The sequence below is a fragment of the Bacillus rossius genome (assembly GCF_032445375.1).
Source record: "Bacillus rossius redtenbacheri isolate Brsri chromosome 9 unlocalized genomic scaffold, Brsri_v3 Brsri_v3_scf9_2, whole genome shotgun sequence".
In the NCBI taxonomy this organism is placed as follows: Eukaryota; Metazoa; Arthropoda; class Insecta; order Phasmatodea; family Bacillidae; genus Bacillus; species Bacillus rossius.
The window spans coordinates 10,743,614-10,771,559 of NW_026962013.1; the positions used below are offsets into that span (position 1 = coordinate 10,743,614).

The 27,946-nt window shown below is 44.2% G+C and overlaps 1 protein-coding gene across 2 annotated transcripts in view; it reads left to right on the forward strand.

Annotated features, from left to right (window-relative positions):
• Positions 1 to 27,946, forward strand: part of LOC134543014 (cGMP-dependent protein kinase, isozyme 2 forms cD4/T1/T3A/T3B) — a 265,217-nt gene that overhangs the window by 199,191 nt on the left and 38,080 nt on the right. For both annotated transcript variants that reach the window (XM_063387688.1, XM_063387687.1), the window contains 2 exons: positions 12,530 to 12,643; positions 26,500 to 26,605. In XM_063387688.1, coding sequence (XP_063243758.1) covers positions 12,530 to 12,643; positions 26,500 to 26,605 — 220 coding nt within the window. The remainder of the gene's footprint in view (positions 1 to 12,529; positions 12,644 to 26,499; positions 26,606 to 27,946) is intronic.

Consider the following 27,946-nt stretch of genomic DNA (forward strand, 5'->3'; position numbering starts at 1 on the left):
TTTGCTGCGTTTCGAGATTTCCAATTGGTATAACTTTTGACTCGGAGAAGCTACGACGTTCGTTTGAGTTTCAAACGTCAGCTCTCGTCAAAATCTATCGACAAAATCAATTTTTGTATAGAAAATATTACCTGTTACGTACACGCATTCACGCACAGCCACGCCCCATTTATTTTTGTAAATGGAACAGAAATACGTAAAATTACTGATATTTGCACATTTACAGATAACAACTGAATCATTACAAAATAGTGTTCGCAGTAATACTGCGTTCGTATTCTTACCTGGGCATGTACTTATGCTTTGTGTTGTCCCAGTATCTACAATAGTTAAACCGTTCCATGCATAGCTTTGCAGTATTAACTGCGCAAGTTAATAAAAATGATGTCTAATTATTGAATATTCGATTATATTTTACTGTTGAAAAAAATTATGCTTGAATGAAAAATAAATTCAAGTATAAAATTATGCGCCGATTTTCGCAAGGAATAACCAATATTATCTAGAAGGAAAAAAAATAATTTATTGGCAACTGGTTTCCAAGGGAATCTGTTATAAAAATACAGAAAAAAATTTCTGTGTACTGATTCACAACGACGCATTGGACATCCTGTTACGGACGCATGATGCAACAGCCAATGAGAGCACAGTTCAGTGGCATTTTAACGGGAGCTGTGAACCTCCTTATATTTAACTGCATTTGGGGGCATTCGCCGTTTTAAAAAAATATTTTCATAATTATCTATACAGGTGACTCGCGATAAATGTACATGAAAAGTACTAAAAATCAATTTTTATATTCCTTAAATGTTGTTAACTAAATATATTTCCCGTGACTTAATTTAATTTGTAAGTTGAATCATGTTTGCTGGCTGCCGACCAGACGTTGCGGGCGAATCATACTTAAAAATACTATTTTAAGTTGCGCTCAGGTGTGGGCTGCTTGTCGTTTATGTTTCGGGGTCGTTAGGCAGCGCGTCGCCTAGGGAGCGTGTTCTCGTGACGTCAGAGAGTGAGCTACCTCGCTGTCCGAACTCCAGGGCGAGGCGGCGTTCTCTCGCTGCACCTTCGTCGAGACTTCTTGGTAACTTTCTCAGTTTTGTTTCGGTTTATTTATTTATTTATCGTCTATTGGTGGCGAAGTTAAGGCGGTACGCCTTTTCTTACACTTAACCACTTTTCTGCAATTACATCAAATAGTGGAATATTAAAAATTAAGCATGACATAAGCAGATGTTGACTAAATATTAAGAGAACAAATTAAAATTTTAGCTTAATGTTCAAATATTAACTATTACAAAATATTCAACCATAACTAATTTAAAGTAATTAAAAATTAAGCATAGACATACATAAAAAGGAAAGTAATTAAACATACAGCAAATAGTATCAAAACCGGAAGAAAAAAAATAGGTGCTACTACATTAAAACCAGTCACTCGCACATTCACACACAGATTCAAGCAGTAGGGTAGCTGTAGGAAAAATTGGAACTTAAATTGTAAGAAAACAAATTCTTTATCGATTACTTTTTTTTTTCATTTACTACTTCAGAATGCATCACGTATAACATGAAGTTTTCTATTTATCCTACAAGAATGCTTTAACATCCAATTAGCCGAGGGTACAACCTAGGGTAGTGTTCCGAACTCACTGGAGAGTGAACCAGTGTGCTAGAAGGAGAATGAACCAGTGTGCTAGAAGGAGAATGAACCAGTGTGCTAGAAGGAGAGTGAACTAGCGTTCCAGAAGGAGTGTGAACCATCTATAAGGAGAGTGAACCAGCGTGTTAGAAGGAGAGTGAACCAGTTTGTTAAAAGGAGAGTGCAGAGAGTAAGCGAGCACGGGCACACTTCAACTCCCGTCAGTAATCCAATCCGGTTCGCGGATGGTCTGACCACAAACTATCGTGGGCCATGTGCGTTGGGGTGCAGTAAGTTGGACAGTACAAAAAAATTGTTCATGTGTACAATGCTTAACACGGGTACGTTCTTTGAATGGTTCTTCAGGATGTTATTTTGGATGTACGCCATTGCTGATTACCAGTAAGTTGTACAATAAAGATTGAAATTACAAAAACGATGGAACATGCAAAAACACAGGAAACAGCCATAATCAGCCGATGTCAAAACGTCGGAAAACGTAAGCAGTACCGAAAACTACATGGAAGGAATTATTCAAAAAATTATCACAGCCAGACGGACACAGTGTGGCCTTCCTAAGATAATAGTTGCGACGTTTCGGGAACTGAGATCTGCTCCCGTCCTCAGGCGCAAACAGACATGAGTAGTTGCGTAACATGAGATTTGCTTCAACACTATAAATATCAAACTGTAAAAACTACTAAAAATAGTTGATATCTGACTGGAAAACTGTTCAAACTGCTTCATTGGGAGCAGTTCGTTACCCCATCAGAATTGCACGTATCTGTATTTATTTTCACAGTATAAAGACTTAGCTGTTTTCCAGTATTTTTTTCACTCTGTGACAAGAGGAAAAATGATTAATTCCCTTGCATACGTAATGAAAACGCTGAATTTTTCCCCTCAGATGTCATGGCTGTAAAACATTTGCGGTCCAGATGTACAGAGCGTGTTTAGTGTCGGTGGTTTCTCGTTAAATTATCTGGATTTTTAATTAGTAAGGCACGAAATATTAAGCACCACGCCATAATCACGGGCTCTGCTCGTGTTTTATCGCTTGCAGATATTTTGAAACTGTCGCTGAACCAAAAATTAGCTCTCAGCTAAGTTTTTTTTTTTTTTCTCCCAGCGATTTCGATGTTTAGCGAAAGTTAGTCGATTGTGAAACTCAACCGACTATAGACTTGGCGCAATCTTGTACCTGAGATTTTTTTCCCCCCTCGCGATAGTGTAGTTGTTTTTCTTAGTTCATTTTAAGTCAGTTAATCACATTTACAAACATAGATTGCAATTTCAAACACAGATAATTTAAAAAAAAAACTTTTTTTTAATTTGCGTGCCGCTATAATATTTTTGTGATACTTTATTTTATTTCCTTAACTTAAGTGTATTTTCTTTTCCCGCTTTAACTCTTTAATCACATGCAATTAATTGCCATCGCCATAAATTCTTTGAATGTGTCAGTGTCCACAGTAAACGTCGTGAAGAAAAGCTTTCATTATCGTTTGCTTATTGATGTACAATTATTAAAGTGTTTTAAGTATTTCAAGCTCAGTACAAAAGATTATTGAAGTGGCTGTTGAGGACATTTTGCACAATCATTAAAAAAATACTTTAAAATGGGGTATCGTTAGACTACGTTCTATTTCAGTTATAATCTGAACGATTTTGAACTATCGGTGTTTTCTATCAGTAAGGAATGCATTGAAATATTAAACTACTTTCTGTTCATGATAAGATGTCTTTTTTTTACGGTCCCATCAGAAAACATGCTAATTTTGTCAGCCAGATATTATTATAAAATTAAAAAAAAAAGTATTTTATACATAATCATATAATGTATTGCTTCGTGATGTTAATTTTTTATTACGTAGGTATATTGAGCTGTCAAAGTGTGAATGTTTGCTAATGCACCTGTCAGAAGAGTGACACTTTGTCGTGGCTAGAGTGCGCGTGTTCTAATATGTTTTATTGTATCAAGTGTTTGACACGAATGCAGTGCAGTTGTTGACAGTAATGAATGGGTGTCGGAAGTCTAATCCAGAATGTTCAGTTTGGCCGGACCACCAGTGTAGCATAATGGGCCAGGCTGCGAGTAGTTTCCTAGGGACTGTCGGACGGGCTGATTCTAAGCACTTATTTTGCGTTATAAACACGGTAAAATAACGAATGTCGTGGAGATAACCTCAACGCGAGTGCGAACACTACATTTTTCAATCAACTCTGACAATTGACAACATTGTGACGGTATATGCCGTAACCTTTGACCACGAACACACATTTTGGACGGTATTTATAACACTGGTGTCATTTTGAACGGTATTTATAGCACTGATCCACGTTATATTCCACGTGTGTATGAATCGTTTAAAAAGTTAGGATTGTAATGTAACTATAATAAGCATAAACAGTGTGAAATTTCAGTGTTATAATTTTACGTTACTGTGTGTTTTAGAAATCTATACTTATGAAAAATTGAAGTTTAAACGAAAAAATTAATCGAATTTAGGAACTGTTACAATTCGTAGTGTGTGTTATTTTGTCAATCTATTGTTTCATGTTTGTTATGGCAATGCACACAGTTTTGCAACATTGGCGACACAGTTTTTTTTTACTGCATCATTAAATAACATAATCTCGAAATTTTAAATGCTCGAGAAAAAGATAAGTAAACTAAAAATAAAAATGAATGTTTCTGTTGTGAAACAAAACAACCACGATTGAGTGATCGCTGGCACTTTTACGTCTTGATTTGTGCGTTGACTCTCAAGTCTCACGGATTATAACGAAACTCGTGTTGGTTCAGTGGAGCGTGGACAATAAATTTCCGCGACTGTTCATAATCAGCCCGCTCATGTCTTAAGCAGTGGTGGTCTTGGTGGTCTTATGGTAGGGGTGAAAAAGGCGATTTATCCCTTCCATCCACCCCTCAAGTGACCACCCCTGGAATAAAAAAAACTTTAGTGATAATAATAATGTACTCTGTAGTTTTGATAATGACTCTTCAAGACATCATAAATGCGTTTAAACGGTCTTTTTAAGGAGCTATTATTAGGGGCATGTTTTTTTTTGTGAAAAATCTGTGTTCCGTGATTGGTTGAGTTGCCTTCACGTACATGTTAGTTGTTGGTGCACGAATCACAGCCATTCGGTAGAGGAAGCAAGCGCGTTCTGAATGCCCTGGACAAATAAAGGCAATTGCTTCTTGCAGACGGTTACCAATTTTAAGGAACGAACACGTGGCGCGGGCATATACCTTATTGGTTATTGCTTTATAATAAGCGTTCATAATTTTTTTCCTCGCCAAATAGGGGCATGCATATTTCGCGAAAAGATTCTGAGACTAGCTGAAAGTTAAAACAACGTATCATCGTTTGTGTGTCACGATTGGACGAGTTTCTTCCAGGTACATGTCGATTGTTAAACCCACCAATCACAGCTCTATTCAGCGCGGAAGCAAACTCGTCCTGAGTGGCTCGGCCGAATAAAGGCAACGACTTCTCTCGCCGACGGCCGCCAATCACAAGGAAGAAACCGCTGGTGCGGGTATGCCTTGTTGATTCTGATTTATTCGCGAAAAATGCCTGCCCCTAGCTATTATGTTTTCAAAAATTTCGGGCTTACGGAAACTTCCCCGGCGGGCACTCCACCTCCCCTGCCGGATTGGAATCTGGGTGCCCCTGGGTCTTCTGGGGTTCCGGTCGATGACCTGCGATGACGCTGAAGGCATCGGCTGCTTCCTGCCCGCCCGGTGGCTGGCTGGCTGGCTGGCTGGCTGGCTTTCTAGCCAACCGACTTTCGCACGGGTGTCGGGTCGGCCCTCCCCCCTCACTTCCTCCCCTCGCGGCGGTCAACCGTCCTCGACAAACTTCCTGCTCTTCGGCGCCCCCCGGGTGTTGGTGGCCACGGCGTGAGAACTGCCTCCTCCTCCTGCCAGGAGTTACACTGCACAGCTCCTCACTGGCTTTGAATATATATACTGTATAGAAGTCGCGAGTGGATAGGATTTACTCTACGTTTTTCAGGGGAGTAGGATGAGCAGCTTGGGAACTTCACCGCTGCAGTGCGCTGCCGTAACGCCCTGTATCGTCTTAGTTGTTATTTACACGTTAGAGCGCAGCACTGTCGCCCGCTGTCATTCCCCGCACCCCCCCCCCTCCCATAATCATTCACTGCAGCTCAAGGTCGTTCAACGGGAGGGGGAAGGGGTGTTTGAAGAGTTCGACACTTGTCCGCTAGGGACCACCACAAGTCGATGCCCTAGAGATGGTGGCGATTGCGGCGGTGAATTAACCAACTACTTCAAACCGTATTATAAATTTTAACCTGGGCTGGCGACTTCTATACAGTATATATATTCAAAGTCACTGGCTCCTGGCTCGAGTCCTCCGCCTACCCAGGCACGCATACGGTGCGCAGAACTTCAGGAAAAAAACGCGTGATTAAGGGCACGGGGGGCATATAATTTTGTCGAACCTCTTCCATATGATTTGATGTACAAATTTTAAAATCTCATTTTTTTTTTTAAATCTTAAGTGCGCAGAGCTTCAGGAAAAGCAACGCGATTTCAAAACTACTCAAGATATTCGAGTGGGGTCTGTTTATGAAAAGCATTTAAGAGTTCGCTGAGGGCCGAAAAAGTACTTTTGATGTCGGATTAAGTAATTTGAACTGTAGTTTTAGAAGAGTTAAAATGGCTAAAACTCATATTTTCAGAGTAATTTCTAGGCGTAAAACAACCGGCACAGATTCTTGAAAGCACTTAAGGGACTTGCATTACACCTTTATCGTCTTTTCTCGACCATATAATGTTACGCTCACCGTTCAAATTTCAAAGTTATCCTGTGCACGACGAGAAGACTGCGCGTCAGTTCAGAGCCTTGCGCTTAGAGGCGATGCCGCGCTAGAAATGCCAGCGAGCGTCGCGCTTATCGTCCCGCCTCACTAACACACATACTCCCCTGACGAGGCGGGCCGTGTGTCAGCAACGAACTGATGGCTTCCCATCCGATCGGAGCCCTCAGTCCGAACTGCCGTTTGTGGGAACAGCGTCTCCGCCAGTCCAAACTGTCAGTCCATTAGTCCATCAGCCGTGTGTCGTGGCAAACATCTTTGTTTACACTCCTTGGATACTTTGCTGTTTTTTTCCCCCCATCCTTTTTTCTAACTAAAAGTGGAACTGCAACTGCAACTGCAACTTCCAAAGTTTCTTCCGCAGTCTACATACGATGAAACGATACATCCAGCAGCAACATCAACCACAAGGACTGAGCGTGTGTTGGGAAGGCCTCAACTAAATCCCAAACTGTTTTAAAAACTGTTCAGCATATCCGAGTGGAGTCTTGTTTTTCGAAACGCATCTAAGAATACGCTGACGGCGGATGAGTAATTCTGTTTTCGGATTTGGTTTTTTAATTATTTTTTTAAAGTTTTTATTTTATTTTTATAAAAGTGAAATGTTTTTAGTTTTGCTCATGTAAAAACTAAAATTCTTTGGACTGATAATTAATGATATTACTACTATGCTAAATATTATTTTAGCGAAGAGAACACTTAACTAAGCGAATGATTTTTGTTTGATTGAAGAAAAAATAACAAGATGAAAAAAAAATAATGCAAGAAGGTTAGGCCATAGTTTTTTTTTTAAAACCAAACCATAACACTAACGGTACATTCCATTATGTTCAGCATTCAATTATGTTCAGTTTCCAGAAAAACGTTTTTTTTTTTTTTTTTTTTTTTTAAGTTTCGCAGCCGATACGTTGTTTTGTTACTTTTGACTCTCCAAAAGTCGTTTACCTTGAAACCTTTAAAACAACATTCTTGACGATCGGATCGCGGTCCTCTTGACATGTCCTGGACGATCGTGAGCCAGTAATGAGCAAGGAGAAGCAGTTAGGCCCAATCGCGTGCCACCCAGTCTGAAGGATGACGAGCCTCTGGCCTTGGTATCGGCCAGTGCACTGTTAGAAAAAAAAGTGTGTATGAAAGGCTTTTAAAGGCCGTGTAAAAGTATGAGTGAAGGGGGTGCCTCCCATTTCAGGTAAATATTTTATATTTACAATAATTACAGATAAACTTGTTGAATTTTTCAATTGTTTAACTTTCACGAAATGAAAAATATATACAGCGCATACTTTTTGCATAATTAGATGCCAAAGTTACATTTTTAACGTTTTGGGGTTGTACAAATAAGGAGAATTTAATTTATTGCAGAACTGAAACTTTTTAGGTTTAACTGCAATGCCACTGGTTACTTCAAGAAATGGTTTGAATGTATTTAAGATATTATTAATTAATTTTACCTGACATTTCAAAATTCTCAAATATGTTACGATTTGACAGCCAAGAAACATGAAATGAGTTTTCGTGATAGAAATGCAAACCATATCATGAAGTAGCCAGTGGCATTGCAGTTAAACCTAAAAAGATTCAGTTCTGCAATAAATTAAATTTCCTTATTTGTACAACCCCAAAACGTTAAAAATGTAACTTTGGCAGCTAATTATGCAAAACATATACGCTGTATCTATTTTTTCATTTCGTGAAAGTTAAACAAGTGAAAAAGTCTAAAAGTTGATCAGTGATTAATATAAATATAAAATCATGACCTGAAATGGGAGGCACCCCCCTAAAGGCTGTGTAAAAGTATGTGATAAGTGTGTGTGAAAATTTTTGCCGTACCGTCTCCTCTCCCGGTTAACCCCACCACATACCTAGCTATTTCCCTTCATGCGATCGGAATTTTCGTAACGTTCGGAAATTTTTACCCCCTGAGAAAAGAAGTTTCACTTCAAAAAGAAAAAAAAAACTTTAATTTACGAAGATCGCTGCACTGTTAATTTTTTTTGTAAAAGGAATTATAATATTAATTTTAAATGACAGATATTTGTATTATTTTTACATTTACTCGAACCGAGGGCTATACCTCTATTTACCATGACAACTTCGCGACTTAACCTACTACTTGACTCTAGTGTGAATGTGCGAGAGACTGTTTTTAATTTAACTACATGCTTATTACCTTGTTTTAGCAACGCGGGATTCTTTAAGGATCAGTTACTTTCCAGCACGTGTATGACTATGCTTAATTTTTACTTTACCTACCTGTAATTTAGATTTTTGGTTCAATTTTGTATTGATCACCTCTCACATTTAGTTAAAGCTTAATTCTGCTTTCTTATTACTTATTTTATCATCTAGTAGGTATGCTTATGTTGAACTTATTTTTGCAAAATTTGGTTGCATGATGCAATAGATAAAATGTGGTTAAGTGTAAGGAAAGGCATACGCCTTAACTTCGCCATCAATAAAGATAATAATAATAATAATAATCAGTCATTGAAACAAACTTCTTATGCAATTCTAAACCAATGGATCTTACCATATATCTGGTTAATAGACTGCATGGCTACACACGTACAGCTTTGTTGATCGTATATATGTTTTGTGCAGCTTTAGAAATAGTAATTTGTAGGTAGTATTTTTTTTTTAATCATTTAATTGCTTGGTTTCCCATTGTCGTTTTCGTCTTGCGTAACAGTGGATGCGGAAAGTTTCGCGAGTTCGGTGTTTTTTTTTTATACTTGTCCTTTCAGTCTTTTTGTTCGTTCGCTCGGAGAGCGGTTTTTACTGGCTGGTCGGACGCTGTTGTAGTTTTATAGAAGTGTTTCACGCCTGGCTTGGCTCCACGTCACCATGCCTGTTCCGCCACGGATTTGTTGTCGGTCCAAGAGGTGCGCGGGGGGCGTGGCAGGCGGTCTGGACCATCCACAGCGGGAGCGACGCGCGAGGCATAGTGGAATGTCTGACGTCAACAGTGGCTGGCTGCTACGAGTAGTCTACCCTACGAAGTCATTGGCCTTAAACATTGAACTCATTTTTTTTGCAAATGACCACCCTGTAATATACTGTCAGTTGACATATATGTAAATATCTCTGCCATAACAAAGGAAAATTTTTCAATATTCAAACGATTTGTATGGCATAAAAATGGTGGGAGGAAACCACTACGTCTTCTTTCTATGCCTATCTGCCCCCCTCTTAACGTTGAATTTAGTCGAGGTAGACTAATTTTCGTCTTCTGCATACGTCACTAATATGAGCAATGTTGAACTTACAAAGGCGCTTTTAGGTAGGTAAGCGAGATCTAAACAAGAACTTTGCCTCAAGTCACGGCTGTGCAAGTCAGACTATAATCTATTGCCGTAAGCAACGTTTACTTCTGATAATATTATTTTGGTATTCCAGCAGCCATGCACGTTTGTAATTGTAAGGGGTTTGCAAGTCTTAATATAATATCCCGTGGTTTAGCCTATGTATGTTTTTAAGACCACTTGTTTAAAATTGCAATATTAAATTGTGTAGTAAATTATGCAACACCTTTTTTTTTTATTCGCCAACGTTGAAACTCCGCCCTAAGGAAAATTCCGCGCTGTTGAGAGTTCTGCTGGGCGAACAAGTAGTTCAGTTTCGGAACAAACTTAAACGAGTTTAAGCGCAGATGGTGTGCGCACTCTGTGGCTACCTCTTTGGCTGGCGTGGGTCGACCAGTAGCAGTCCCGTCACGTTCGTCCGGGGTTATTAACTCGGGCGTCTGTACGAGCCTTTAAAGCTCTCGCTTTGGGAACCTTCCTCCTACCTTCTTCGTTCCTAACGGCCGCCCTTTCAGTGCGCCGTCGAACCATCGCCCGCTGAATACTGATGCGAACCGCCACACGCGCCGACTCCCAACACCCGCCCAGTTACCTCTCGAGATAACCTGGCCCATTAGACGACATTCTCCTCCCGTCCTCTTGGCCTAATCAATCTATCCAGCCTCTTTTTATTCTCTCTCTCTCTCTCTCTCTCTCTCTCTTCCGAAATTCGTCAAGAGTTCCTGTAGGAGAATTTTTTTTTCCCTGCGTACGTCGCCATTCGTCTGTGTCATTCCTCCATGTTCGAAAAGGGCAAAACGCGCACATGAATGACTCGCGTACGAATATTTATGAGCACCGAGTTGTTTACTAAAGTAGTTCCAAGCTCCCATCAATTAGTCTTTCTGCAATGGACCGGTTCGATTTCCTGTCAAGATTTTTTTAAAATCTGTCTTGTTTACATACATATTTAAACTTACCAGTGGGTATGCTCAAATGAAAAAAAAATTGTTAGGTCGAAACAAACATTTTATTTATCTGTTAGGCTACTTTTTTTTTTCGGGGACAATTATTTCTCCGACCACCAGCCCCTGCCTTGCATGGATGTGTGTATGTTTACATAATTTGCTCAGGCTGGAAACATTGACTGTTAACATCTACAATTATATTCTAAAGTATAGTCGATGTTGGTATGCGAAACAAATGCATGCTTCTAAGTAAGTGACTTGTGTGTTAAAAAAATTATACGTGTTCGTATGTGTGTGTATGTATGTGTGTATGTATATAATATTTGTATTTTTATAGACACTTAAACTGTTTGATGGTTTATTTCCTTTGCGATGCATGAGTTTAGTTTTTTTTAATACTCCAATTTGCTCAGGCCATACAATAAAAGGTAGTAATTCTGGTGCGTTTGGGACCGCGGTCGTACCGGATGAGTGATTTTACATGATTATATTTTACATGATTATCGACTTAAATACAGTTTGAAATGGAATACCAAAGAGAGATTAATATGCAGTGAAATGTTATTTAAAACAAGTTAGTAAGCTGTTCTATAAAAATAAAGATACAGATCAGTGTTATTGTTTAAAAATGTCTCTAGTGTCACGTTGCTTCCGTGATTAATATTTCTTCTTTTAAAAAATAAATTACGGAATGTATCCGTGAAAAGTGAAATTTAACTTGTTTGCAAAAGGCAGAAATGAAAACCGACAGCAATGATTAACTCTGAGCGAATAAAAACGCCGGCACTCAGAAAAAACTGTACTTTTATTCCTTTGGAAACCAGTTGCCAATAAATAGTTTGTAACACTACAAGAAATACATTAAAACTTTGTACATCTGGCTATGGTTATTTTGGCGTATATGAAATACGTTTTAACGACACAATGCTGAGTATTTCTTACGAAAATTGGCGCATAATTTTATATTTTAAGTGATGTTTTATTCGATCATTTTTTTTAATCCATGGGAAATATAATCTAATATTCAGTAAATGTACATGATTCTGTTTTATCATGCTTATTAAAAGATCATATTTTATTTTAAAACAATGGAAAAGATAATCTAGTATTCAGTAAATGGACTTTATTTTGTTTTGCCGTGCTTACTAAAGTGTGCATTTAATACAGGAAAGTTATTCAGGGAACGGTTTGCAAATAACTACTTCAACTATTGGAGGTACTGGGACAACACTAGGCTTAAATGCCCGGGAAAGAATCTGAACCCAGTAATTACCGCGAAACACTGTTTTTTAGTGATGCAGTTGTTTTGATGCAGGCCTACATGAAAATATACAAGGTCCTGGAAAACTCGAGCGGCTCATTGCTAGGGGCAGGCATTTTTCGCGAATAAATTATGAACGCCTGTTAGACTTCAACAAGGTATACCCGCACCGACGGTTTCTTCCTTGTGATTGGCGGCCGTCGGCGAGAGAAGTCGTCGCCTCATTTTGCCGAGCCACTCAGGACGTGTTTGCTTACGCCCTGAACAGCTGTGATTGGTTGATAGTTTAACAATCGACATGCACCTGAAAGAAACTCATCCAATCATGACATACAAACGATGATACATTGTTTTAACTTTCAGCTAGTCTCAGAATCTTTTCGCGAAATATGCATGCCCCTACTCATTGGTGTCGGGTTACAAGCAAGTGCTTGGCTTCTAAGACGTGTGCACGTGTGTCCCGGCCGCCCTCCTGAAGGGCCCACGGACCGACCTCTGACCTCCGCCCTCGCCCTTGTTGCAGAGGGCCGCGTGGAGGTGTCGCGCGAGAGCAAGTACCTCAGCACCCTGGCCCCGGGCAAGGTGTTCGGCGAGCTGGCCATTCTCTACAACTGCAAGAGGACGGCCACCATCAAAGGTACGTCCACCTCCTGGCCGCGCGACCGTGTGCCTCTCCGCCTATACTCCCCGGTTGTCTGGCGTCCGAGCCTGTGTCTCATCCATCTTCAAGGGCAGGGGCGCAACAACAGGGGGAACCTTGAAGTGGGGGGGTAAACGGGGGCAAACAAAGTGCTGTGTAATCAATTTTTAGATAGTAAAACTGCTTAAATAGCACAATTTTCCACCTTGAAATACAAATTTTCCCGGCTTCAATAGGGGGGGATCGATGATTCTTTATAAAAAGGTATATTTCCCCCCCCCCCCCCTTTGGAAATTTAGTTGTTGCGCCCCTGTTCAAGGGCAATGAACCACACTCAATGCCTGATTTCGCCCCCCTCAATTAAAACCAAAATGTGTTTGTAGGAGGGTCCGGGTAGGGATTGGACAGGCCCTAGTCATTCTGAGGATATTTCTGTGTCGTCATCATTTGTGGTTTTTTTTTTCGTTCTCTTAGTACATTTTTCTTTGTTTTTCTTTGTTTGTTGACCATATTCCTGCTACGGAATATTTTGTGGTGTTTATATCCTTGTTGACAACAGCAATTTTTTTGCTTAATTTGTGTTTTTTTTTTTGGCCTTTTTTTGGGTATTTTTTTTTTTTTTTTTTTTTTAGTTTTTAGTTTTTCTTCAACAGAAAAAGTTCTTAGCAATGGCGTATGTCCAAAACCTTACATCAAGTCATTCTGAGGATCAGCCATGCAGGGAGAGGGTAGCCTGCTTCGCGTGCTTCGTGCGGGGGATTGGCCAGCCACGGCAGCAATATTGATGCCGTTATAAAGTACCCCATCTTAAATCTAGACTAGAACTGTGTTAAGTTGGGCGGGCTCAGGCAAAAAAAAAAAAAAAACCTGCGTACACACACACGCGCGGAGAACCCTGGACGCAGAAATGCAAGATGCAATGGACATGTCATTAAGTGTGCATTATTAAGGCCCCCGCCTACAGAGCTTCAGGAAAAACAACGCGATTTCAAAACTACTCAAAATATCGGGGTGGGGTCTGTTTACGAAAAGCATTTAAGAGTTCGCTGAGGACCGAAAAGTTCTTTTGATTTCGGATTGAGTTTTTAAACTGTATTTTTAGAAGAGTTAAAATGGCTACAACGCATGTTTTCAGAGTAATTTTTAAGCGTAAAACTACCAGTTCAGATTCTTGAAAGCACTTAAGGGACTTGCATTATACCTTTATCTTCATTTCTAGGCCATATAATGTTACGGTCACCGCTCAAATTTCACAGTTATCCTGTGACGACGAGAAGACTGCGCGCCAGTTCAGAGCCTTACGCTTAGAGGCGATACCGCGCTGTAAATACCAGCGAGCGTCGCGCTTAACATCTCGCCTCACTAACACACATACACCCCTGAAGAGGTGGGCCCCTTTAAATAAGGTGTGGTGTTCTGGCAAATTGTTTGTGCAGGGCCATTCTGAGCCGAGCTGTAATTGGCCCCTTGTGAGCGGCCGTGATTGGCTGATGATGTTTTAGGCAGCCTGGATTCAGTTTACCCGGTGATCTGGAATCTTGAAAAGTGTCTCTTCTCCGTGTGCAGAACATTTTTAAGATATAAAACGCGTAGCTGTGGTTTTATTTCTTCCTCGTGTGCCATCTTCTCTAGAAAGGTTGACAAACCTTAATTTTCATCCGGGCTGGAACCAAAGACATGATGATTTTTTCCTGAGGTTCTTTAATGCAGTGGTTTTCCTGTTGCCTTGTGCATCCTATGCCGTTGATTATCGAGCTGTTGATCCGTCTTGTGGGGGAGGAGCTCACTCCAAGGACAAGAGGCCGCCCCGTGCTACCTCCAAGAGGCCGCCCCGTGCTACCTCCAAGAGGCCGCCCCGTGCTACCTCCAAGAGGCCGCCGGCTCTTGGCAGAGGAGACTCATCCGGGAGTCGCTCGGCCTGCTGATGGCAGCTTCACAGGCGCTACACAGGGGGAAACAGTAACAAAAAAAAAAATTGGTTGTCTGTAAAGTCGGTTTACGGACGATAGTTTAACGTGACAACGTCGTAACAAAACATTGACGAAATAATTGCATTCTTTTATGAATAAAATTGAATCATTTTTTATTTTAATAATAAAATAATAAATACTTGAAATTATACTATTAATCAGATTTTTTATAATGCAAGAATAATTAACCTTTATTGCCGAAATTGTTGTCTTAATAAGCAATGAAAACCACATTAACTTTTCACTTCACTTTATAAACAGTCGAGTGGAAGAGAGATAGATGCGGCGCAAGCGTACATTGAGCGTAACGGGACACAGCGTAACGTAACAATGTGCGTAACGGGACACTTTTTTCGTGCGTGCAGCCGGCGTTCATCGATTTATTAGACGTCACGTCAAAAAAATTCTATTTTCAGGGACTATTGAACTCCCGAAGGGAAATAAATGAGGGGCTAGTCAGGTGAGTGAGTATGTAAATGAAATGGTGGGGGCAAAGGGGCTGGTTTTCGAGGGAGATGGTGCAGAAGCGAGACGTTAAGACTCGTCCTGGGGAGGACCCGGTTTGGAATGCCGGTTCAACCATTCCCTCCTTCCTGATTTCCTGATTTATTTCCACGAATAAATCACAGGAGGGGGTGCCTTTCAATGGGCCCTCGCTGACTTCTGCAGTGTTTTGTTACTTCTGATTACTTCGTTTTCGACCACGTCGAACCTAATTAAATAAATAAAACGAAGGCTCATGCTCTAACTGGGGCGCACATAAAACAACGTGATTTTGGAAACTGCTCAAGATATCAGAGTTGAGTCTGTTAACGAAAAGTGTTTTAAGAATACGCTAAAGGCGGATGAGTAGTTCAGTTACCGTATTCAGTTTTTAAACCGTCTTTTTAGAAGAGTGAAAATTGCTACAACTTGTGTTTTTTATATTATTTTTTTAGGCATGAGACATTCGGTACAGATTACGCCTTTATATTCTTTTCTCCGTCATACATACCGCTCGTAACTCATGCACAAGGAGACTGCTTGCCTTGCGCTTAGAGGCGACACTATACGCTAGAAGCACCAGCGAGCGCCGCACTTATCGTCCTGCCTCGCTAACACGAGGCGGGCGCCTTAATTGGACCCGTGCATATTCCGTTTGGGCTCAGTCTCGATTGTGTTGCAATGCTGTTGTGCCAAGTATTTTTGAACAGAGTCGTATTTTACGTCGCGTGAGCGTGAAGTCCGCCTTGTACGATGTCTCGGGAGTGCGACGTGACGTCATTTAGGACATACTTTCCCAGTTTCCAAGGTTTTGTTACTGTGCGAACTTTTTTCTCTCGCGACTTTGAAGAATCCGTTAGTCAAAGCTATGCCATTGTTATCAAGTAGTAGCTCAAAAAATTATTTTGGTTTGTTTCTATGTACAAATTAAATATTTCATTGAGGTAAATTATTATGAGAGACAGGAAAATTCAGGGAATTCTCTTTATGAGTTTTGCTGGAAAACCTACTTTATTTTAAAGGAAAATTTTATGACTTCTTGCGATGATTTTGTTTGATAAATTTACTAAAAAATTGTTATTAATTAGGTATCTAAAATTCTACTAAGTAACAGTTTAGACTTGCAGGGATTTACTTTCCTCTCATAATTTTACGTGTTTTAGCGATCGGTCAAAGTGCCGAAAGAAACCATAGGAGTCCAATGACAAAATTGAGTAACGTGAGGTCGAATAGCGAAATCCTGGAGACGCCAACAGTAGCGACAGTCAGGGAATAAGCTACAGTTTCACTACAGTGCCAGAGCCTGTGAGGACTATAGGTCGTTGGAGAGGTATCTAGGCTGTGGCGATGGATAGGTAGGTAGCTAGGCTGTGTCGATGGAGAAGTAGCTATGCTGTGGCGACGGAGAGGTATCTAGGCTGTGTTGACGGAGAGGTAGCTAGGCTGTGTCGATGTAGACGTAGCTAGGCTGTGGCGATGGAGAGGTAGCTAGACTGTGGAGTTGGAGAGGTAGCTAGACTGTGGAGATGGAGAGGTAGCTAGGCTGTGGCGATGGAGAGGTAGCTAGACTGTGGAGATGGAGAGGTAGCTAGGCTGTGGCGATGGAGAGGTAGCTAGGCTGTGGCGATGGAGAGGTAGCTAGGCTGTGGCGATGGAGAGGTAGCTAGACTGTGGAGATGGAGAGGTAGCTAGGCTGTGGCGATGGAGAGGTAGCTAGACTGTGGAGATGGAGAGGTAGCTAGGCTGTGGCGATGGAGAGGTAGCTAGACTGTGGAGATGGAGAGGTAGCTAGGCTGTGGCGATGGAGAGGTAGCTAGGCTGTGGCGATGGAGAGGTAGCTAGGCTGTGGCGATGGAGAGGTAGCTAGACTGTGGAGATGGAGAGGTAGCTAGGCTGTGGCGATGGAGAGGTAGCTAGACTGTGGAGATGGAGAGGTAGCTAGGCTGTGGCGATGGAGAGGTAGCTAGACTGTGGAGATGGAGAGGTAGCTAGGCTGTAGCGATAGAGAGGTAGATAGACTGTGGAGATGGAGAGGTAGCTAGGCTGTGGCGATGTAGAGGTAGCTAGACTGTGGAGATGGAGAGATAGCTAGGCTGTGGCGATGGAGAGGTTCCTAGACTGTGGCGATGTAGAGGTAGCTAGGCTGTGGAGATGGAGAGGTAGCTAGACTGTGGAGATGGAGAGGTAGCTAGGCTGTGGCGATGGAGAGGTAGCTAGACTGTGGAGATGGAGAGGTAGCTAGGCTATGGCGATGTAGAGGTAGCTAGGCTGTGGCGATGTAGAGGTAGCTAGACTGTGGAGATGGAGAGGTAGCTAGGCTGTGGCGATGTAGAGGTAGCTAGACTGTGGAGATGGAGAGGTAGCTAGGCTGTGGCGATGTAGAGGTAGCTAGGCTGTGGCGATGGAGAGGTAGCTAGACTGTGGAGATGGAGAGGTAGCTAGGCTGTGGCGATGGAGAGGTAGCTAGACTGTGGAGATGGAGAGGTAGCTAGGCTGTGGCGATGGAGAGGTAGCTAGACTGTGGAGATGGAGAGGTAGCTAGGCTGTGGCGATGTAGAGGTAGCTAGGCTGTGGCGATGTAGAGGTAGCTAGGCTGTGGCGATGGAGAGGTAGCTAGACTGTGGAGATGGAGAGGTCGCTAGGCTGTGGCGATGTAGAGGTCGCTAGGCTGTGGCGATGTAGAGGTAGCTAGGCTGTGGCGATGGAGAGGTAGCTAGACTGTGGAGATGGAGAGGTAGCTAGGCTGTGGCGATGGAGAGGTAGCTAGGCTGTGGAGATGGAGAGGTAGCTAGGCTGTGGCGATGGAGAGGTAGCTAGGCTGTGGCGATGGAGAGGTAGCTAGACTGTGGAGATGGAGAGGTAGCTAGGCTGTGGCGATGGAGAGGTAGCTAGGCTGTGGCGATGTAGAGGTAGCTAGACTGTGGAGATGGTGAGGTAGCTAGGTTGTGGCGATGTAGAGGTAGCTAGGCTGTGGCGATGGAGAGGTAGCTAGACTGTGGATATGGAGAGGTAGCTAGGCTGTGGCGATGGAGAGGTAGCTAGACTGTGGAGATGGAGAGGTAGCTAGGCTGTGGCGATGGAGAGGTAGCTAGACTGTGGAGATGGAGTGGTAGCTAGGCTGTGGCGATGGAGAGGTAGCTAGACTGTGGAGATGGAGAGGTAGCTAGGCTGTGGCGATGTAGAGGTAGCTTGACTGTGGAGATGGAGAGATAGCTAGGCTGTGGCGATGGAGAGGTTCCTAGACTGTGGCGATGTAGAGGTAGCTAGGCTGTGGAGATGGAGAGGTAGCTAGACAGTGGAGATGGAGAGGTATCTAGGCTGTGGCGATGGAGAGGTAGCTAGGCTGTGGAGATGGAGAGGTAGCTAGGCTGTGGCGATGGAGAGGTAGCTAGACTGTGGCGATGTAGAGGTAGCTAGGCTGTGGCGATGTAGAGGTAGCTAGACTGTGGAGATGGAGAGGTAGCTAGGCTGTGGCGATGTAGAGGTAGCTAGGCTGTGGCGATGTAGAGGTAGCTAGGCTGTGGCGATGGAGAGGTAGCTAGACTGTGGAGATGGAGAGGTAGCTAGGCTGTGGCGATGGAGAGGTAGCTTGACTGTGGCGATGTAGAGGTAGCTAGGCTGTGGCGATGTAGAGGTAGCTAGGCTGTGGCAATGGAGAGGTAGCTAGGCTGTGGAGATGGAGAGGTAGCTAGGCTGTGGCGATGTAGAGGTAGCTAGGCTGTGGCGATGGAGAGGTAGCTAGGCTGTGGAGATGGAGAGGTAGCTAGGCTGTGGCGATGTAGAGGTAGCTAGGCTGTGGAGATGGAGAGGTAGCTAGACTGTGGAGATGGAGAGGTAGCTAGGCTGTGGCGATGTAGAGGTAGCTAGGCTGTGGCGATGTAGAGGTAGCTAGACTGTGGAGATGGAGAGGTAGCTAGGCTGTGGCGATGGAGAGGTTCCTAGACTGTGGCGATGTAGAGGTAGCTAGGCTGTGGAGATGGAGAGGTAGCTAGGCTGTGGCGATGGAGAGGTAGCTAGACTGTGGAGATGGAGAGGTAGCTAGACTGTGGAGATGGAGAGGTAGCTAGACTGTGGAGATGGAGAGGTAGCTAGGCTGTGGCGATGTAGAGGTAGCTAGGCTGTGGCGATGGAGAGGTAGCTAGACTGTGGAGATGGAGAGGTAGCTAGGCTGTGGCGATGGAGAGGTAGCTAGACTGTGGAGAAGGAGAGGTAGCTAGGCTGTGGCGATGGAGAGGTTCCTAGACTGTGGCGATGTAGAGGTAGCTAGGCTGTGGAGATGGAGAGGTAGCTAGGCTGTGGCGATGGAGAGGTAGCTAGGCTGTGGCGATGGAGAGGTAGCTAGGCTGTGGCGATGTAGAGGTAGCTAGGCTGTGGCGATGTAGAGGTAGTTAGACTCGGGAGATGGAGAGGTAGCTAGGCTGTGGCGATGTAGAGGTAGCTAGACTGTGGAGATGGAGAGGTAGCTAGGCTGTGGCGATGTAGAGGTAGCTAGGCTGTGGCGATGGAGAGGTAGCTAGACTGTGGAGATGGAGAGGTAGCTAGGCTGTGGCGATGGAGAGGTAGCTAGACTGTGGAGATGGAGAGGTAGCTAGGCTGTGGCGATGGAGAGGTAGCTAGACTGTGGAGATGGAGAGGTAGCTAGGCTGTGGCGATGTAGAGGTAGCTAGGCTGTGGCGATGTAGAGGTAGCTAGGCTGTGGCGATGGAGAGGTAGCTAGACTGTGGAGATGGAGAGGTCGCTAGGCTGTGGCGATGTAGAGGTCGCTAGGCTGTGGCGATGTAGAGGTAGCTAGGCTGTGGCGATGGAGAGGTAGCTAGACTGTGGAGATGGAGAGGTAGCTAGGCTGTGGCGATGGAGAGGTAGCTAGGCTGTGGAGATGGAGAGGTAGCTAGGCTGTGGCGATGGAGAGGTAGCTAGGCTGTGGCGATGGAGAGGTAGCTAGACTGTGGAGATGGAGAGGTAGCTAGGCTGTGGCGATGGAGAGGTAGCTAGGCTGTGGCGATGTAGAGGTAGCTAGACTGTGGAGATGGTGAGGTAGCTAGGTTGTGGCGATGTAGAGGTAGCTAGGCTGTGGCGATGGAGAGGTAGCTAGACTGTGGATATGGAGAGGTAGCTAGACTGTGGATATGGAGAGGTAGCTAGGCTCTGGCGATGGAGAGGTAGCTAGACTGTGGAGATGGAGAGGTAGCTAGGCTGTGGCGATGGAGAGGTAGCTAGACTGTGGAGATGGAGTGGTAGCTAGGCTGTGGCGATGGAGAGGTAGCTAGGCTGTGGAGATGGAGAGGTAGCTAGGCTGTGGCGATGTAGAGGTAGCTAGACTGTGGAGATGGAGAGATAGCTAGGCTGTGGCGATGGAGAGGTTCCTAGACTGTGGCGATGTAGAGGTAGCTAGGCTGTGGAGATGGAGAGGTAGCTAGACAGTGGAGATGGAGAGGTATCTAGGCTGTGGCGATGGAGAGGTAGCTAGGCTGTGGAGATGGAGAGGTAGCTAGGCTGTGGCGATGGAGAGGTAGCTAGACTGTGGCGATGTAGAGGTAGCTAGGCTGTGGCGATGTAGAGGTAGCTAGACTGTGGAGATGGAGAGGTAGCTAGGCTGTGGCGATGTAGAGGTAGCTAGGCTGTGGCGATGTAGAGGTAGCTAGGCTGTGGCGATGGAGAGGTAGCTAGACTGTGGAGATGGAGAGGTAGCTAGGCTGTGGCGATGGAGAGGTAGCTTGACTGTGGCGATGTAGAGGTAGCTAGGCTGTGGCGATGTAGAGGTAGCTAGGCTGTGGCGATGTAGAGGTAGCTAGGCTGTGGCAATGGAGAGGTAGCTAGGCTGTGGAGATGGAGAGGTAGCTAGGCTGTGGCGATGTAGAGGTAGCTAGGCTGTGGCGATGGAGAGGTAGCTAGGCTGTGGAGATGGAGAGGTAGCTAGGCTGTGGCGATGTAGAGGTAGCTAGGCTGTGGAGATGGAGAGGTAGCTAGACTGTGGAGATGGAGAGGTAGCTAGGCTGTGGCGATGTAGAGGTAGCTAGGCTGTGGCGATGTAGAGGTAGCTAGACTGTGGAGATGGAGAGGTAGCTAGGCTGTGGCGATGGAGAGGTTCCTAGACTGTGGCGATGTAGAGGTAGCTAGGCTGTGGAGATGGAGAGGTAGCTAGGCTGTGGCGATGGAGAGGTAGCTAGACTGTGGAGATGGAGAGGTAGCTAGACTGTGGAGATGGAGAGGTAGCTAGGCTGTGGCGATGTAGAGGTAGCTAGGCTGTGGCGATGGAGAGGTAGCTAGACTGTGGAGATGGAGAGGTAGCTAGGCTGTGGCGATGGAGAGGTAGCTAGACTGTGGAGAAGGAGAGGTAGCTAGGCTGTGGCGAAGGAGAGGTTCCTAGACTGTGGCGATGTAGAGGTAGCTAGGCTGTGGAGATGGAGAGGTAGCTAGGCTGTGGCGATGGAGAGGTAGCTAGGCTGTGGAGATGGAGAGGTAGCTAGGCTGTGGAGATGGAGAGGTAGCTAGACTGTGGCGATGTAGAGGTAGCTTGACTGTGGCGATGGAGAGGTAGCTTGACTGTGGAGATGTAGAGGTAGCTAGGCTGTGGCGATGTAGAGGTAGCTAGGCTGTGGCGATGTAGAGGTAGCTAGGCTGTGGCGATGGAGAGGTAGCTAGACTGTGGAGATGGAGAGGTCGCTAGGCTGTGGAGATGGAGAGGTAGCTAGGCTGTGTCGACGGAGATACAGCTAGGCTGTGTCGATGCGCGGCCGAGACTGCATGCCCCTGGCGAGCCACGTAGCTGGACGCAAATGGACCCGCGGGGGGGGGGGGGGGGGGGAATTCACGCCCGCATGACAGGGTCGAGGCAGGCTACCACCGCCGGGACCTGACCTAGTTCTGTGCGACCACCGCAGGCGCAGGGCTTCCAGAGAACAGAATACTGTGGGGTCTTAACTGTAAAACGTGATATGTATCATATTATCGTAAGAATTCCTGTGAATTCTTTTAACAATACACTTGTAATTTAGTTCTAGCAGGGTAAACACAAGCATCAAAAAAATTGGTTGTCTGTAAATTCGGTTTACGGACGATAGTTTAACGTGACAACGTCATAACAAATCATTGATGAATTGATTGCATACTTTATGAATAAAATTGAATTAATTTTTTTTTAATAATTAAAGAATAAATATTTGAAATTATACTAGTAATAAGATTTTTAAAATGCAAGAATTATTAACCTTTATTGCCGAAATTGTTGTCGTAATAAGCAATGAAAACCACATTAACTTTTCACTTCACTTTATAAACAGTCGAGTGGAAGAGAGATAGATGCGGCGCAAGCGTACAATGAGCATAACGGGACACAGCGTAACGGAACAATGCGCGTAACGGGACACTTTTTCGTGCGTGCAGCCGGAATTCATCGATTTATTAGACGTTGTCACGTCAAAAAATATATGAGTGAGTCTTTCAGTAATCGCCAGTGATGTGATACGTGTATAACCTCCGTAACAACCAAATGCATGTGTTCTCATATCGCAAATACACTTATAATACGAAACTCGGGCCTCGGGCACGAAATTTAACGTAGAATTCTTTAAAAAAAATTAACGCCGATTGTGTTAAATATATGCAAATTGTGTTTTCAACTACATTTCTGGATGCGAATCCCTCGTAGTTTCCGTATCCACCTCTGATGGATGTTTTCACGGAAAATGAATTTTGGAAACAAAAAAATATTGAAGCCAAAATAGCATCAAATCTTATTTTATAAAGTAAAAAAAAAAAAAACTTTTTATTTTTAAATTTTTAAATGACTGAATCTTTGCGAGACGTTACTTCAAAACATTAAAGTTAAACCCCCCTTCGTAATATGACAGCGCTTCGCTGCCAGAACGTGTTGGCTTGTACCCGCCTCCTGGTTTGAAACTGTTTCGAACGCGGTGTGCAGTGTTGCTCGAACGGTCGCAGCGCGGGCGCGCGGGGCGGGGCAGTCGGCCGCTGGAACAAGTCCTTGGGCGGGTGAAAGTACCGTTGGGCAAGGTCGCGTTGGCACAATACCTCCCCAAGGGGGGGGGGGGGACAACAGCAGTCCGCGTCGTGGGGAACCACACATAACTTAGAAAGTCACAACTTAGAACTGTCATAACTTAGAAAACTTGGAAAAATCCACGTAACTTAGAAACACACAACTTAGAAAGATCATAACTTAGAAACACACAACTTAGAAACACGCAACGCAGAACCACACAACTTAAAAACGTCGTAACGTAGAAAGACACAACTTAGAACTATCACAATTTAGAAACACACAACTTAGAACTGTCATAACTTAGAATCACGTAACTTAGAAACACGCAACGCAGAACCACACAACTTAGAAACTTCATAACGTAGAAAGTCACAACTTAGAACTATCACAAGTTAGAAACACACTACTTAGAACTGTCATAACTTAGAAACACGTAACGTAGAAACACGCAACGCAGAACCACACAACTTAGAAACGTCATAACGTAGAAAGTCATAACTTAGAACTGTCATAACTTAGAAATTTCTAAGTTATGTGTTTCTAAGTTGCGTGTTTCTAAGTTGTGTGTTTCTAAGTTATGACAGCACCCCCGCGTCGTGGCCCAGCGGCGAGCCGAGAGGACCAGGTCGCTTTGTGCCGCGCTGATACCCCGGGATGATTCGTTCTAGACATGATTTTTGGACATACGCCCATCGCAGGTTCACTCAGTTTTTCATAGAGAAGGTAAAAAAAAAAAAATAAAGAGCGCGTGTAACTCAGTACTCTTGCTTGAAGTGAAACTTCTTTGGCAGTTCAAACCTCGACTCGTATATCGTAAGGGGGTAAAAGGCAGAGAGAGAGAGAGAGAGGACAAATTTCTAATAGAGAGTAATTAACAATAAATATTATCACTGTTGAAATACGCCACAAAGAATTAAAACTGTGCTTGTTGCTGTTTCTTCAAACAGTTCTGCAAAAGTGGAACACGCCAAATCTCGACACAGTGCTGGAAGTATTCAAGAGAGTCTTCCTTCCTTGAGTGTGTTACTACCAGTACAGTGACCAGGCGGCGCTAAGGGCGACGCCTGCTCGCGCATCAAATGCCCGGTCACCTCTACGCGCAATGCAGTGAGCGGGCGTGCATTTGTGATAGTACAATAATTGAAGAACCTAGTAAGAGGTGTATCTGTGTCGGTGAGGCGGGATGAATAGCGCGAAGCTCGCTGGTGCTTCTAGCGCAGTGTCGTCAGTATTCACGTCACGCACAGGACAACTATGAGATTTGGGTGGAAACATTAACATTATGTGGCGGAGAAATGAAGACGAAGGTGTAATGCAAGTTCCTTTCATGCCTAAAAAATTACTCCGAAAACACGCCTTTTAGCCATTTTCACTCTTGTTGAAAATACAGATTAGAAAAGGAAATCCGGAAACAGGATTCAAAGTTTCGCAAACAGTCACCACTCTGGTATCTTGAGCAATTTTCAAATCGCATGCTTTTTTTTTCTGGAGCTCTGAGCACTGTATGTGTGCCTTGGTAAAAAAAAAATTAAAGGTAGTTAAATAGATAAGACATAGGTTTTTTTTTTATTATTGTAGCAGTGTGAAACAGACTTTTGAGGATGTGTTTGTTTCAACATGAAGTTAATCCGGCCTTAGAATGTTTTGAAAGTTGGCTTCCCGGAACAGACATGAAGCTTGTTTTCTTTTCGAGCAGATGAAATTCATAAATAATCTTGAGCGTGAAGCTGCGCCAGAGGCAGGTGTTTCACCAAGGAAGAGAAATGTATGTGAAGTGCTGTACAACGTTGAACCCACGAGTCTTTGCTGTGGTTATAGACGACGCAATTTTTTTTCCTAACCTAAATTAAAACTAAGTGTATTTGGGAGGGGTCTGGGTTAGGGAGAGACTCTAAGTGCGTCTCAGGCCGAAGCCTGTATATACGCTCTAATCATGCAGGGTTTAAGCCATGCGGGAGAGGGAGCAAGCATCGTGTGCTAGGAGGGTGATTGGCCAGCCATGGCAGCAATTGGCGCCATGACTAACTCCCCTCACTGACTATTCTAGACTATAAACTAGGTAAGTTGGGCCCAGGTAAAACCTGCACAGACGCAGGGAAAACCCTGGGCACTTACATGCGGGAATGCGAAAGTTCATGCATTATCGGCAAGCAGGTTTATTACAGGAAACAGAAGGATGGTTCCGGAAGAAGAGTTGGACAGAGTAGAAAAAGAGTCTACCATGCTTGCACATTGCTGTGCGCAGACTGCATGCAGCCATTCACGGGGTAGACGACCAGGCCGTTCAGGAGGCAGTTGTGTGGACCGGCTCTTTCTCACGACCTTCCTGCCCTCCCGTCGAGAGGAGGCTGGAGGGATGACGTCACCGTGCCGGCGGGCCCCCCACTGTGTGTCACTGTCCCGCTCCATTGTCGTGTCCTCTGTGACGGGAACAATCAGATCCTTGGCCCCTGGCGCCCAGGCAACGCGCGCAGCAGCGAGTGCGGCGGGTTGCGTGCCGCTGAGGAGGCAGGGGTTCTGTTACCACGTGCGAGCTCCAGAAGCTTAAGGGCGACGCTTGCTTCCGCATCACACGCCTCTTCGCCTCTATGCGCCAGGCTTCGAACTGGTGTGCTGTTTTTTTTTGCGCAGGTAACGCGCCTCTGCGGCAGTCCATTCGGTGGCCCTGTAATTTTTTGCTTGAATGTTAAACAATACTGTGTTAATAATTTTTCATACCTCTAATCTTTGCGGGGCCCTGGGCCAATTACTTTTGTTGCGGAGCCCTTATATTTTAATGAGGGTCCTTATCGGTTGGGGGGGGGGGGGGGGTTAAGAGAGATTTTGAAACAGCTCCAGTAACAGTTTCTTAAATTCTGTCTCAACTCTGGCTAATCATTAGGTAGCTGCGGAACGTAGACACGATCTTTTACAGAGCCCCAAAGAAAGAAAACGCATGGCATTATGTCAAGTGAACGCGGAGGCCAGCGAAGAAAAGCTCTGTCGTCTGGACCAATAGGACCAATCCAACGGTCAGGGACTTAGACGTTCAACCACTCTCGTACAAAGAGATTACAATGGGGAGGGGTTCTATCCTGTTGCCAAATAAAGTTTACAGTTTCACCGTCTACCATTATTTCGACGTAGGTGGCGCTGTAAGCGAGAAAACGAGAAGGCAGTACTCGCGCTTAAAACTGTTTTGAGTTACTCTAAAGACTATTCTCGCCCTCCGCCTTCGATTGTTGCAGTTTTAGTGTTCCACTTACGTTTCGCTCTGATGACGTCATCGCCTAGACTTAACCCGTAACAGGTGATGTGTGTGTGTTTTTTAAAGTCAAAAACCATTGTACGATTCACGCCGAGGCGTCGAGAAGCGTGTTGCGATGTTTGGTGGTGATGTCTGTGTGTGTGTGTTGCAGCTGCCAGCGACTGCAAGCTGTGGGCGATAGAGCGACAATGCTTCCAGACGATCATGATGAGGACCGGCCTGATCCGGCAGGCAGAGTACACGGACTTCCTCAAGAGGTGAGGGGTCCGCCGTCCCGCCCTGCTGGCCCGGGGACCGCCGTGACTCCTTGCCTTGAGCCGGCCTGGCCCGGGGACCGCCGTGACTCCTTGCCTTGAGCCGGCCTGGCCTGGGTGTTCCCACTCGCCCTCGCCCCTTCCTTCCTTCAGCCCTTGAATATATATACTGTATAGAAGTCGCCAGCCCAGGTTAAAATTTCTAATACGGTTTTGAGGTAGTTGGTTAATTCACCGCCGCAATCGCCACCATCTCTAGGGCATCGACTTGTGGTGGTCCCTAGCGGACAAGTGTCCGAACTCTTCAAACACCCCTTCCCCCTCCCGTTGAACGACCTTGAGCTGCAGTGAATGATGGGTGGGGGGGGGGGGGGTGCGGGGAATGACAGCGGGCGACAGTTCTGCACTCTAACGTGTAAATAACAACCTAAGACGATACAGGGCGTTACGGCAGCGCACTGCAGCGGTGAAGTTCCCAAGCTGCTCATCATACGCTTCTGAAAAACGTAGAGTAAATCCTATCCACTCGCGACTTCTATACAGTAAATATATATATATATATATATATATATATATATATATATATATATATATATATATATATATATATATATATATATATTCAAAGCCCTCGGGAAGCCTTCTTTTCACAGACGAGAGAGCCAAACCCCCGATCAGGCATCTTCGAGTTTTTTTTTAATTTTTTTTTTTTTTTGATAACTCATGATAACTAATGGTCAATTATGTTAGGTTAGCTAAATTATAAATATTTTAAAACATTGTGAACGGTTGTTTTGGTCAGGATAGCTACATTAAAAAAAATACTGTGAAATCATGTAAAACAGTTTCCTAGGCCCTGGATAGCTACATATTAAAAATGTTATTTGCCGAGCAACCTTCGGGGAACTTCGGTGTGGCTCTCTCGTCTGTGAGATGAAGGCTTCCCTATCCCCCCTTCTCTGCTTGCGCCCCAGAGAGTTGCAGCAGAAGTGTACACTTCACGAACCCCTGGGCACTGGGTGTATGTATGTGTGTGTGTTGGAAAATAAATTTCACAACTTTCCAGAGATAAAAAATATGACTGAACAAAAACTTACTTTGCAAGTTTTTTTTTTAATGGACTAACGGATATATATATACACACACACACACACACACACACACACACACACACACACACACACACACACACACACACACACATCCTAAAATCAAGAAAAGAAAGTAGCTGTCTGTAAACTTGCACAGACCCAAATATTTTTCTTTTCTTTTCCTCGTCGGTCTAATCGCATTTTGGTTATTCGTACCTTCAGAAATGCAATACCCTGAGGTGGTTTACGTGTG